Below are 13,962 nucleotides of genomic sequence, written 5' to 3'. Positions count from 1 at the left end.
CACAAAAAAAGTACCTATAATAAACCTGCTTAGTAATATTTATTTTGTGAAATCATAAAGTGAGTGAATATACTTGATTAAGAGCAGATTTTGGGGAGATTATTCGATGTAGTGGGAGAAGACTATTTGATTAAGAATTGAATATTTGACTAGGAGTTGGAAATTTTTTTTCTTTCAAGATCCAGATAGCATGTATTGTAGACTTCATAGACTACAAATGAGAAATTCTAGTCTGGTTTTGGTCTGGAGTCTTGGTCTTATACTCATCTTTGTTTTTCTTTACAACTCCTTAAAAAATACAAAATCCATTTCAGTTTGTGGGTCACAGATTGCCAACCCCTGTTTTAGACAGTACCTATAGGTAGGAGGTTGGAAACAAGAGACAGTGAAGAAATAAATGTAACCCAGATATCAGCAGAGGACTTTCTGTGCTCTCCTCCTTGCCCTCAGCCACAAAATCTCAATAAAGTTGACTTTAGCCTTCCATTGTCTATCCTGTAATTACAGACTGCTCCCTAGTGATTAGTAAATTCTACTATATCTCTAGCTGTGGCTTTAGTGTATATGATTGCTTTCGTCCCATATCAACATGAAGTTCAGTCCTTTCATCAGCTTACAACTCACATACCCACACATATGCATGTGCACACACACACACAGGGACTCACTAGTTCACTCAATATAAGCATTTTGTGGATTTAGTTACATTACTGCATATTTGAGGGTGTAATTGAGAAGGTTCACATTGAGAACCACACAGCCTATCTGCAATCACATAGCTTTCTCAGTCTTCCACCACAGGACAAATTAATTCCTCTTAAGACCTTATGCAAATGGTGTTGTTTTATTAATTTTTCTAAAACTATGCTAGTCAGCATCACCAACTCCAAGCAGGTTTATCCAGGCATTTTCCCAACAGATACAGTTTATTCCTAACAGCCATAATAATGATAATAATAGCAGCAATACATATGTAGGGCTTAGTATGGAACATATAATTCTAAGTATTTTAGTCCTCACAGGAAAGCCATGAGATAAATACTATTATCAACTTCATTTTACAAAGGAAGAAATGGAGTCACTGAGGGTTTAAGTAACTTGCCCACAGCGGAGAAGAAAGTTTCACATAGTCGGAATAGGGGTGATTAATAGTATCATGAGCAGAGAGACCCAGAAAGATGAGACATGAAAAATAATCCTTTTACAATTATGGGTCAGTTGACAGGATAATGACGGATACATTCTGAGAAATGCCTCATTCAGCAATTTCATGGTTGTATGAACATCTTAGAGTATAAACAAACCCAGATGGTATAGCCTACTACACGTCTAGGCTATATGATATATATAGCCTGTTGCTCCTAGGCTACAAACCTGCATAGCATGTGACTGTACTGAATATTGTATGACATACAATAAGAGTGGTTAATGAGAAAATGTAAGTAATGGTTACAGATCACTTATGCTTAGCTTTTCACAATTTCTCCTTTGTTTAATCCTCTGTATTGAGATCATTAAATCTATCATTTTACATAATTATATCTGTAGTGTTATTCCTACAGCCTCATAAAAGTTGTTTTATATTACTACTAACTTGTTATTATCCAATCTTCTAGGATGTGGTACCACAGATTGTCCCACCTACAAAGCAGGCTTCAGGACTTGCTGAAGGGAGGAGTCATATATCCAGCCCTTCCACAGCCCAACTTCAAAAGCTTACTTCCTTTAGTTGTCCATTGGCACCATACAGTCTCCAAGTCTCTGACTTGTGCTTGGCAGCAACATGAAGATCATTTTGGTAAGAGATGTGTGAAGACAGATACTTTTTAAAACTTGTGGTAAGAAATATTTGCTTTGGCAGCACATATATCAAAAATTGGAATGATAAAATTGTGGTAAGAAAACACAGTATAAAATGTATTATCTTAACCATTTTAAGTGTACAATTCACATTGTTATGCAATGATAAATACCTTCTGTGTGGTCTGAAAATACTTTTTGTGGAGTTGACAGGACCTCTAGCCATTTATTTTTAAGATTAGCCTACAAGTTGGGAGAAAGACAAAAATAACAGAGGGCAATAGCAAAATCCCTTCTCAACTAGGGGAAGGCAACTCAGCCTGTTCCAGCCCCACTCCATCTCCCTGTCTTACCTAAGGGAAAAAAAAGAAAGAAAAGAAAGCCTTAATATACAAGGGAGAAGGTTTCAAAGACAGACTAGGAATGTTACAACCACAGAAAGTATTAGTTGGCAGGAGGGAATACTTTACCTATGTGTATGAGTCTTCTAAGGCTGCCATAACAAATTACACAAACTAGGTGGTTTAAAACAACAGTTTATTTTCTCATAGTCTTGGAGGGTTGGTAAGGCCATGCTCCCTCCAAAGGCTTTGGGAGAGAGTTTTTCCTTGCCTTTTCTAGTTTCTTATGGTTGCTGGCAATCCTTGGCATTACTTTCCTTGTGCCAGCATTACTCCAATCTCTGCTTTCATATTCACAGGGCCTTCTTCACAATGTCTAATCTCTGTCTTCAAATATTTCTCTCTTTATAAACATAGCAGTCATTGGATTTAGAGCCCACCGTAATCCAGCGTGACCTCATTTTAACTTGATTACATCTGCAAAGACGCTTTCTAAATAAGGTCACATTCACAGGTACCAGGGATTAGGACTTCAACATATCTTTTTAGGGGTTACAGTTCAATCTACCACACCCTGGAAGAGAAACAAAAACAACTGTGAAAGTCACACTTCCAAGACACAGGCCCACTATGCACTCCAAAGACTGAGAATCTGAAGATTGTAGAATGCCCTCATCCCCCCCACACCCTACAACAAGCTAATAAGCCTCCAGTTAAAATGACAATGGATCACAGCTGGAAGAGCTGCAAGAGACAACCTGTCTCTGAGGTATAGCACAAAGGGAAGGGCCAAGGCCAAGAGAGAAGACAAAAGCAAAATCACTAGAGAAATGTAATGCTTGTGTTACCCACAGAGACAACAAACATGAAACACAACCTAACTCCGGGCCAGATTAATATAGATATTCATGATAAAATCCTATTTACCTCAGTAGCTATTGCTCTATACAAGATATCTGACTTTTAACAATAACAGAATTACAAAACTTGCTAAGGCAAGAAATAACACAATTTGAAGAGGCAAAGCAATATCAGAACCAGACTTACATATGACACAGGTGTTGAAATTATCAGTCAGAATTTTAGGACTTTTTTATATTTCTGTGAAAAATGTAATTGAAATTTTGACAGGAGCTGCATTGAATCTATAGATCACTTTGAATAGTTTAGATATTTTAACAATATTAATTCTTCCAATCCATGAAGATAGAATATTTTTTCATTTATTTATGTGTTCTCCAATTTATTTAATCAATGTTTTATAGTTTTGAGTGTAGAGATTATTAATCTCCTTGGTTAAATTTATTCCTAAGTATTTTTTGCAACTATTATAAATAGGATTGTTTTCTTGATTTCTTTTTCAGTTAGTTCATTTTTAGGGTATAGAAGCATTACTGATTTTTGTATGTTAGTTTTACTGAATTCATTAAGTCTATAACAGTTTTTGGTGGTCTCTTTAGGGTTTTCTATATATAAGATTATTTCATCAGTGAACAGAGACAAATTCATCTCTTTCTTTCCTATTTGCATGTCTTTTATTTCTTTTCCTTGCCTAATTATTCTGGCTATGACTTTCAGTACTATGTGGAGTAAGAGTAGGAAGAGTAAGCATCATTGTCTTGTTCCTGATCTGAAAGGAAAAGTTTTCAACTTAAGACACCGAATGGCTAAAGCAATCTTGAGCAAAAAGAACAAAGCTGGAGGCATCATACTATGTGATTTCAAAATATATTACAAAGCAATAGTAATCAAAACAATATAGTACTGGCATAAAAATAGACACATTAACAAATTCATTATAAATAAACACACACACACATCTTAAAATAAACAAGCAAGACCTCACACGTAGGCATATTATATTAAAACTGCAGAAAACCAAAGACAAAGAAACAGTCTTGGAGGCAGCCTACTGGGGAGAAAAACACCTTACCTACAGAGAAACAAAGATAAGAATTGCAGTGGACTTCTCATCAGGAACTGTGCAAGCAAGAACATAATGGAATGACAAACTTAAGTGATAAAGGGTAGAATTATATATCCAGCAAAATGATCCTTCAAAAGTGAAAGATAAAGACTTTTTCATACATCAATACTATTTTGATTACTGTCGCTTTGTAAGACCTCCAATTTTGTTCTCATTTTTCAAGATTATGTTGACTATTCGGGGTCCCTTGAGATTCCCTATGACTTTTAGGAAAGGTTTTTTCTGTTTCTTTTTTTTTTGTTTTTTGTTTTGAGACGGAGTCTCGCTCTGTCGCCCAGGCTGGAGTGCAGTGGCCGGATCTCAGTGCACTGCAAGCTCTGCCTCCTGGGTTTACGCCATTCTCCTGCCTCAGCCTCCTGAGTAGCTGGGACTACAGGCGCCCACCACCTCGCCCTGCTAGTTTTTTGTATTTTTTAGTAGAGACGGGGTTTCACTGTTAGCCAGGATGGTCTCGATCTCCTGACCTCGTGATCCACCCGTCTCGGCCTCCCAAAGTGCTGGGATTACAGGCTTGAGCCACCGCGCCCGGCTGGTTTTTTCTGTTTCTACAACAAATTCCATTGGAATTTTGATAGGTATTGCATTTAATCTGTAGATCACATTGGGTAGTATGGGCATTTTAACAACACTAAGCCTTCCGATCCATGACCATGAAATGCCTTTTCATTTATTTGTACCTTTCTTTGATTTCTCTTAGCGACATTTTGTAGTTTTCACTGTAAAAGTGTTTCTCTAACTTGGTTAAGTTTATTCCTAAGTATTTCATCCTTTTTGATGCCATACGCAGAAAGCTGAAACTGGATCCCTTCCTTACACCTTATATAAAAATTAACTCAAGATAGATTAAAGACTTAAACATAAGACCTAAAACCATAAAAACCCTAGAAGAAAACCTAGGCAATACCATTCAGGACATAGGCATGAGCAAACACTTCATGACTAAAACACCAAAAGCAATGGCAACAAAAGCCAAAATAGAGAAACGGGATCTGATTAAACTAAATAGCTTCTCCACAGCAAAAGAAACTACCATCAGAGTGAACAGGCAACCTACAGGATGGGAGAAAATTTTTGCAATCTATCCATCTTACAAAGGGCTAATATTCAGAATCTACAAAGAACTTAAACAAATTTACATGAAAACAAAACAAACAACCCCATCAAAAAGTGGGCAAAGGATATGAACAGACACTTCTCAAAAGAAGACATTTATGCAGGCAACAAACATATGAAAAAAGCTCATCGTCACTGGTCATCAGAGAAATGCAAATCAAAATCATAATGAGATATCATCTCACACCAATTAGAATGTCAATCATTAAGAAGTCAGGAAACAACAGATGCTGGAGAGGATGTGGAGAAATAGTAACGCTTTTACACTGTTGGTGGGAGTGTAAATTAGTTCAACCATTGTGGAAGACAGTGTGGCGATTCCTCAAGGATCTAGAACTAGAAATACCATTTGACCCAGCAATCCCATTACTGGGTATATACCCAGAGGATTATAAATCATTCAACTATAAAGATACATGCACACTTATGTTTATTGCAGCACTGTTTACAATAGCAAAGACTTGGAAACAACCCAAATGCCAATCAATAATAGACTGGATAAATAAAATGTGGCACATATACACCATGGAATACTATGCAGCCATAAAAAAGGATGACTTCATGTCCTTTGCAGGGACGTGGATGATGCTGGAGATCATCATTCTCAGCAAACTAACACAAGAATAGAAAACAAAACACCGCATGTTCTCACTCATAAGTGGGAGTTGAACAATGAGGACACATGGACACAGGGAGGGTAATATCACACACCAGGGCCTGTCGGGGAGTGGAGTCTAGGGGAGGGATAGCATTAGGAGAAATACCTAATGTAGATGACAGGTTGATGGGTTTAGCAAACCACCATGGCACATCTATACCTATGTAACAAACCTGCATGTTCTGCACATGTATCCCAGAACTTAAAGTATAATATAAAATAAAATAAATAAATGGAATTTTTTTCTCAATTTTTCTTCTTAGATTGGTCACCATTAATATATAGAAATGCAATGGATTTTATGTATTGCTTTTGGAAATCCTGCAAATTTTCTGAAATTATTTATTAGTTATAATACTTTTTATTGCATATGGAATCTTTAGGGTTTTCTACATATAAGATCATGTCATCTGTGAATAGAGACAATTTTACTTCATCTTTTCCAGTTTAGATTTCTGTTACTTCTCTTTCTTGTCTAATTTTTCTAGCTAGGAATCCCAGTACTTCAACAATAGTAATATTGAGGGTGGGCATCTTCCTTATAGTGTGCATCCATTAACATAGATCTATAATTATTTGTTACTTTTGTGTTTAAGTATTTAGAAGTGATTTATTTAAACTTATATTACAATACTACACAATAAACCTTTACCAGAAGGTTTATATTTTCATATGGTTTTGTGTTGCTATTTATCATCCTTTTTCTTCAAGTTGAAGGATCCCTTCCGCATTTCTTGTGGGGCAGATTGAGTGGCGATCAACTTCCTCTCCTTTTGTTTATCTGGGAAGTCTTAATCTCTCCTTCATTTTAGAAGGACAGTTTTATAAAATATAATGTTCTTCGTGGGCAGGTTTTGTTCTTCAGTAATTGAATGTATTATTTCACTCCTTTCTAGCCTGCAAGGTTTTGCTAAGAAACCAGCTGATAGTTTAATAGAAGCTCCCTTGTATGTGATGAGTCATTTTTTCCTGCCACTTTCAAGATTCTGTCTGTGTGACTTTTGAGAGTTTGATTTTGATGGGTCTCAGTGTAGGTCTCTTGAGATTTATTCCAACTGGAGTTGTTTATTGAATTTGTGTGTCCTTTTCTCTCATCAAATTTGGAGAGTTTTCAGCCATCATTTCTTCAAATAAGCTCTCTACTCATTTCTCTTTTCTCCTTTTGTGATTTCCATCATGCCTATGTTGTTCTGCTTGTTGGTGCCCCATAAATCCCTTAGGTTCTCCTCATTTTTCTTCATTCTTTGTTTTTTTTTTTCTTCTCTTTCTCAATAATTTCAAAGTCCAATCATTGAGTTTACTAATTCTTTTTTCTGCCTGGTCAATTCTGCTATTGAATCCCTCCAGTGAATTTCTCCAATTCAATTATTAGATACTTCAGTTCCAGAATTTCTGTTTGATTCATTTTTATAGTTTTATTTATTTGTTGATATTCTCATTTCATTTATATGTCGGTTTCCTAATTTTGTTTAGTTGCCTATCTGTGTTCTTTTTTAATTCTTCAATTATTCTGGTGATGCTTATTTTGAGTTTTTGTCTAGTAATTTATATATGTCTTTAGGGGTGCTTTCTGGAGGTTTAAATTATTCCTTTGAATAGTCCATATTTCTTTGTTTCTTCATATGTCTTATTATATCTTGTTGAGACTAAACATTTGAAAGCTCAGCTACCTTTCTCAGTCTTTGGGGTCTGGTTGCATACAAGGAGGACATTCTCCAATTAGCCCAGTTAAAGACTCTAGAGACCTCCTAATCCTTTCCTGGGAATGCTTACTCTTCTGGGATTGTGCATATAAACATGTAATTGAAGAGATTTATCAGTTTCCATTCAGGAGTTCCCCTTGATACTGCCATCTCTCTGTTTCTATAGTAAACTAAGGTATTGGAGCTCCACATAATGTCTGTCTATGGTCTACAGACTCTGGTGCCAAGCCAAGCCACATAGATCACTTTTGTTCTCAGCAAGCCCCCAAACTGGCATCCCATTGCTGTCAGTTCTTAGATTCAGGCAAGACAGAAACCAGTCTTTTAGATAACACCCTGAAAAGTTAGAATGTTGGACATTCAGCTTCTTTTCCCCACTAGGGTAAGTCAGGAGGTAGGGGTTTCCTCTCAGTTAAAATGTACCAAGCTGGGAGAAGTGTCTCTGGTGAATAAATGCCATGAATTTTCCTACTGGGTTTTGGTGAGGTTGACTTTGCACTTGCTTGGAGTGCAGCAACCTTTTAACTCATTTCTGAATTTGTCATAAAGGCAATTGTTCCATAAATTGTTATTCAATCCATGGGGGAAGGAGGGTCTTTTGTTTTCTATTCACCATCTTGCTGATGGCACTCCTGGAATATTATTTTAATATGGGAGATATTACATGTTTGCTAAATGAGGATGATCCAATAGGGAAGGAAAATTTGGTGATGCAAAAGAGAGGAATAGAACTGCTTCAGGAGCATAGTCCCTGAGTAGGAAAGAAGAGATAGAATCTAGTTCATAAATGGTAGTATTGACCTTGAATATATACACAAATTATTTCAACGATTGTAACAGAAAGAAAGGTGGGATATATGGGCACAGATGCAGGTAAGTGATTGCATATGGGGCATCAGTTTGTGAAGATTCTCTTACTGCTTCTACATTTTCTTTGAAGGAAGAAGCAAGGTCATCAGTTCAAAGTGTGAAGGGTCAGGAGGTGTTGGGTGTTTGAGGATAGGGGAGATGGTATGACACAGTCTTCTTAGAGAGTGAGTGATTTTACTAGGAAATTATGCAAGAATTGTTTGGCTATATTGAGTACTAATTTGAGATTTTTCATGATGAGTTTAAAATGATACTAGATAGTGCAGTTTTTAAAATTTTCTCCATCGTAAGTGTCCATCAATGGATGAATAGATGAAGAAAGTGAAGTATACATACACAATGTAATACTACTCAGCCATAAAAAGAATCAAATCCTGTCATTTACAGCAACATGAATGAGCCTGGAGGAATTTATGTTAAAGGAAATAAGCCAGGCACAGGAAGACAAATACTGCATTATCTCACTCATATGTGGAATCTAAAAAATTTGATCTCATAGAAGTGAGTAGAATGGTGGTTATCAGAAGCTAGGGTGATTATGGGGAGGGAAGATGGAGACATGTTGGTCAGAGGATACATAATTAGAGTTAGGTAGGAGGAATAAATTTCAAGAGATCTATCTTATTGCAAAATGACTATAGTTAATGATGATACTGTATTCTTGGGTGCAGCACACCAACATGGCACAAGTATACATATGTAACAAACCTGCACGTTGTGCATATGTACCCTAGAACTTAAAGTATAATTAAAAAAAAAACAGAGTTGACGTTACATATTAGCACCACAAAGATAATAACTATGTGAAGTGTTCCATTTATTAATTGGTTAGATTTAGCCATTCCAAAATGTATATATACTTTAAAACATCATGTTTACAAGATAACAACACACATTATTCATCAATTAAAAAAATAAAACATAAAAGAAAAATTTTTCTCCAGCAATGTTCAGCTGTTTGGCTGCATAGGAAGTAGGAATTTGAGTTTATCATGGTCGGGGCTTTGTCAGGGAAGTATGGCACAGAGAGAGGGGACAAGGAAGTTAAGACTGTTTGCAAGGAATTGATTAAAATGATGGACCATGGAATATGGGCTCTGTAAGGAGGGAAGTGAGGACATTAAAGGAAACAAGATGACAGAGAGTGAAAAGGAGCTTAGGGTCAATGGATTGGAGCTCTTTATGGGGTGGAAGGATTATTGTAGTGAGGAGTGCCAGAATAATTGAACTGGAATGGTAATAAGAGGTGGCTAGAGTATGGAATGTTTTAAATGAAAATGTTGGGAGTACTGTAATTAATGATAATGAAGTTGCCAAGGATGACAGGGAAAGGGTAAAGTAGACAACAGTAAACTGGTCTTCATTAAAAATGGACAGTGACTCAAGAGGTATTTGATTAGAATAATTAAGAAAGCATGATCTTCAAAGAAGCTTGGGTTTTAGAGGAAGGAGGTAGAAAAAGTGGTCCAAAAACAACATTGAGAAGCAAGGAGGTAACTATCTTAACAGGATTACTGCAGCCTTGTCTTGCTCTCCTGATGATCCATTATCCATCCTGAAACTAGAGTGCTCTTTCTAAACTACAATCTGATTTTACTACCTTGATTTTTAAAATCCTTTTATAGAATCCCACTGTCTATAGATGATGAATACCTGAATGTGTCAGGAGAAAGGAGTGTAAATGGAGACGTTATATGTATTTCAGAAAGATTTAGGAAGTGGAATCAACAGACCTTGGTGATTGATTAAATGTGGGTTATAAAAAAGATGAATCAAGGTGAGTTTCAAGTTTCTTTTCTGTATTAAAATTTTGATAAGATCTAATTAATAAGCATTTGCTGAGTGTTAATTTTATTAACTGAGCTGAGAACTGTTAGAGAACCAAAGATGGAAGATTCCCTTTCTTAGTGTAAGATGTAGAGTCCCTGAAATGAATAAAATAAGTAAATAAATATGAGAAGCATAATTAGCTTATGCCAGACACAAATGTAAATTGAGCTGATACCTACCAAATATTTAATTTCAAAGAGGAAATAGATTATTCAAAGAAGCTGCCTTGAATAAATGAATTTTTAGCTATATTTTGAAGGAGAAGGTAGTCATTTAATCAGATGGTCCTTTAATTAATTTCTCCTGTGATTTCAAGGAGAAAAATTACAAATGAAAAGGCAAGAATGGACTCCAGTCAGCAAAAGGACAGTAAGCATACCAACTTAACTAAAATGAAGGGATATATTGAAGCCTACTAAAAGGCAAGTCTAGCCACACAGTAGTTTATTCCACTACTATACTGCTTAGATAACTAGCAACTCTTAACCTGAAAATGGAATATAGCATATAGTCAGGATTACTAGGTATCTAGTAGAGCAGGAGAAGATCATTTGTAGATATGTGGCCTGTATTGGAGTTACCAGTAAGGCAGCTGCACCACTGCTTGATTTACCATTGATTTATTCAATAAACATTTAATGTATACCTACCAGGATTCAGACATTGTCCTAAGTGCAAAGCATGCAGAGATGAAGAAGACACATTCCCTATCCTCAAGATACTCACAGTCTTGTGGCAATGATAAACAAGCATAAGACAACATGAGAAATTCTTTTAGGCAATGCATAGGGTGCTGTAAGAACAAAGAGGAAAGGTGTTTAATCCAACCTGGAGAGTTATGAATGACTGCCTGCAGGGCACTACTACTAAGCTAAGTCATGAGTATTGAATATGAACTAGGCAGGGGAAGAGGGGTGAGGCAATGAATAAGAATGTTTCAGTTAGAGGGAACTATATGTACAAGAGTTGGGCTACGGAGAATATGTCATATTGGCCTACATGGACTGCTATGTCAAGTGCAAAGAAGGGTTGATAAAAGAGGCTACAGAGGTTAGCCGGGGCCACATTGTGCAGACAGACCCTTGTAGGCAATCTTGAGGAGATTGGTCTTTACCCTATTGTAATGGGGAACTACTTAAGAGATTCTAAGCTAAATTTCATTGGAAAGAGTATTTTGACTGATATAGGGTGCTTAAATGGAGATAGGTGTTAGTTAGGTTTCAAATGCTATTAAGGTGGTAGTATTAGCTACTCTTGCCAACTCACTAGAAGTGGAGGAGAGGATGAACAAAAGAGTTTGTGCTACAGATTATCTCAGAGGTCAGCAGACTTTTATCTGTAAAGGACCAATGCTATGGACTGAATGTGTTTTCTACAAATTTATATGTTGAAGCCCTAACTCCCAGTGTGATGGTACTTGAAGATGGAACCTTTGGGAGCTAATTAGGTTATTAGGGTGGAGTCCTCATGATGGAATTAGTGCCATTGTAAGAGAGAGCACATTCTCTCTCTATCATTTGAGGATATAGCAACAAGGTAGCCATCTGCAAACTGAGAAGAAGGCCCTCACCAGGAACCAAATGGCCTGGAACCCTCATCTTAGACTTCCCAGCTTCCAGACAGTGAGAAATAAATATCTGTTGTTTAAGCTACCCAGTCTATTGTAATTTTGTTATAGCAGCCTGAACTGACTAACACAGCCAGATAGTAAATATTTTAGGCTTTTCTGGGGCCATGTACAATCTCTGTCCCATGGTTGTCTTAGTTGGCTCAGGCTGCTTTAATAAAATACCATAGCCTAGGTGTCTTAAACAACAGACATTTATTTCTCACAGTTCTGGAGACTATGAAATCCAACATCAGGGCACCAGCATAGTCAAGTTCTGGTGAGGACTCTCTTCCTGGCTTCCAGATGGCTGCCTTCTGCCTTCTTGCTGTATCTTCACATGGTGGAGAGATAAAGGGCTCCATCTTGTCCCCTGTTATAAGAGCACTAATACCATCATTAGGAATCTACCCTCATGGCCTAATTATCTCCTAAAGTCTCCATCTCCAGATACCATCACATTGGGGATTAGAGCTTTAACATATGGACTTAGGGGAGACTCAATTCAGTCTATTACATTCCACCCCTAGATTCCCCAAATTCATATTCTTCTCACATAAAATACATACATTCCATCCCAACAACCCCAAGTCTTAACTCATTCCAGCATCCACTCTAAAGATGAAAATTCCAAAGTCTCAACTAAATCTCATCTAAATTAGATATGGGTGAGACTTGAGGTACAATTTATCCTGAGGCAAAATTTCTTCTCCTGTGAAACCAGATAAGTATGTGCTTCCAAAATAGGATGGTGGGACAGGCACAATAGAGACATTCCCATTCCAAAAAGAGAGAAATAAGGCCGGGTGCCAGGTGGCTCATGTCTGTAATACCAGCACTTTGGATGGCTGACGGGCAGGCGGATCACTTGAGGTCAGGAGTTCAAGACCAGCCTGACCAACACAGCAAAACCTCGTTTCTACTAAAAATACAAAAATTAGCTGGGCGTGGTGGTGGGCACCTATAGTCCTAGCTACCAGGGAGGTGGAGGCAGGAGAATCACTTGAACCCAGGAGGCAGAGGCTGCAGTAAGCTGAGATCATACCACTGCACTCTAGCCTAGGCGACAGAGCGAGACTCTGTCTCAAAAAAAAAAAAAAAAAAAAAAAAAAAAAAAAGGGCAGGGACGGGGGAGAAATGAGAAGGAAGGAAAAAGTGATGGGTCCCAGCTAAGCCCCAAATTTAGCAGCAGCCCTGCCCTTGAGACTCTTTGAGGTGACTGCGCCTTTTGAAACTGAGGATGAACTAGCCCTGCCCCTTGGGCCTGTGGTGGGAATGGCGCCCTGATGATCTCTAAATTGCCTTTAGCCTCACTCTTCCCTTTTCTTGAGGAATAAATAGCATATGCGCAACTCTCTCAATTTTGTCCCATTTTCTCTGTTCTTTTTGGTCCCAGCTGACAGTTTTTCTGCTGGTATAATCCCATCTCTGTTTATGGCTTCTGTTGAGATGGCTGACTAGGACCATGGTTCATGCACACACTTGTCTCCTTATCAAATGTGGATCAGCCACACCCTTAGTATTCCCTTTCAAACATACTTTTTCCTTCTTTGCAATATGGATAAACTGAGAGTTTTCTAAATCTCTTAAGTCCTGGTTCCTTTTTGTTTAACAGTTCCTTCTTCAATTCATTTATCTCTCACATTTTACTATAAGCAGTCAGAAGGAACCAACTGCTCTCTCATCACTTTGCAGCTAAGTTTTTTTGCCACTTTATAAAAAGTGTCACTTTTTTTTCCATTGTCCAGTAGCATGTTCCTCTTTTCCATCTGAGACCTCATCAGAATGGCCTTTACCAGTCATATTTGTACCAGCATTCTGTTTACAATTATTTATATTCTCTAGGAACATGGAGGCTTTCTCTCCAGCTGTCCTCTTTTTTTTCTGACCTCTTACCAGAAATACCATTAGCAATCCCTTCACAGTAATCTAGGCTTTTTTCTAGTATATACCTCAAAACTCTTACAGCGTCTCCCCCATTACTCATTTCCACAGCTACTTCCACAATTTTAGGTATTTCTTACAGCAGTACCCTACTTCTCAGTACCAATATC

General features: G+C 37.4%; 1 protein-coding gene across 2 annotated transcripts in view; it reads left to right on the top strand.

Annotated features, from left to right (window-relative positions):
* The first annotated feature begins 1,617 nt into the window (after window positions 1-1,617).
* Window positions 1,618-13,962, top strand: part of TMLHE (trimethyllysine hydroxylase, epsilon) — a 30,885-nt gene continuing 18,540 nt past the window's right edge. Inside the window, exons 1-2 of one of the 2 annotated variants that reach the window (XM_026451225.1) lie at window positions 1,660-1,798; window positions 10,098-10,249. In XM_026451225.1, the coding sequence (XP_026307010.1) occupies window positions 10,222-10,249 (28 nt within the window). In that variant the 5' untranslated portion in view covers window positions 1,660-1,798; window positions 10,098-10,221. Of the gene's footprint in view, window positions 1,799-10,097; window positions 10,250-13,962 lie in introns of both variants that reach the window. The other variant, XM_026451224.1, reaches the window with a different exon arrangement.

Source organism: Piliocolobus tephrosceles, chromosome 12 (genome assembly GCF_002776525.5).
Source record: "Piliocolobus tephrosceles isolate RC106 chromosome 12, ASM277652v3, whole genome shotgun sequence".
In the NCBI taxonomy this organism is placed as follows: domain Eukaryota; kingdom Metazoa; phylum Chordata; class Mammalia; order Primates; family Cercopithecidae; genus Piliocolobus; species Piliocolobus tephrosceles.
Note: the sequence above shows the minus strand (reverse complement) of the source record. Positions and strands in the feature narration are given on the sequence as shown.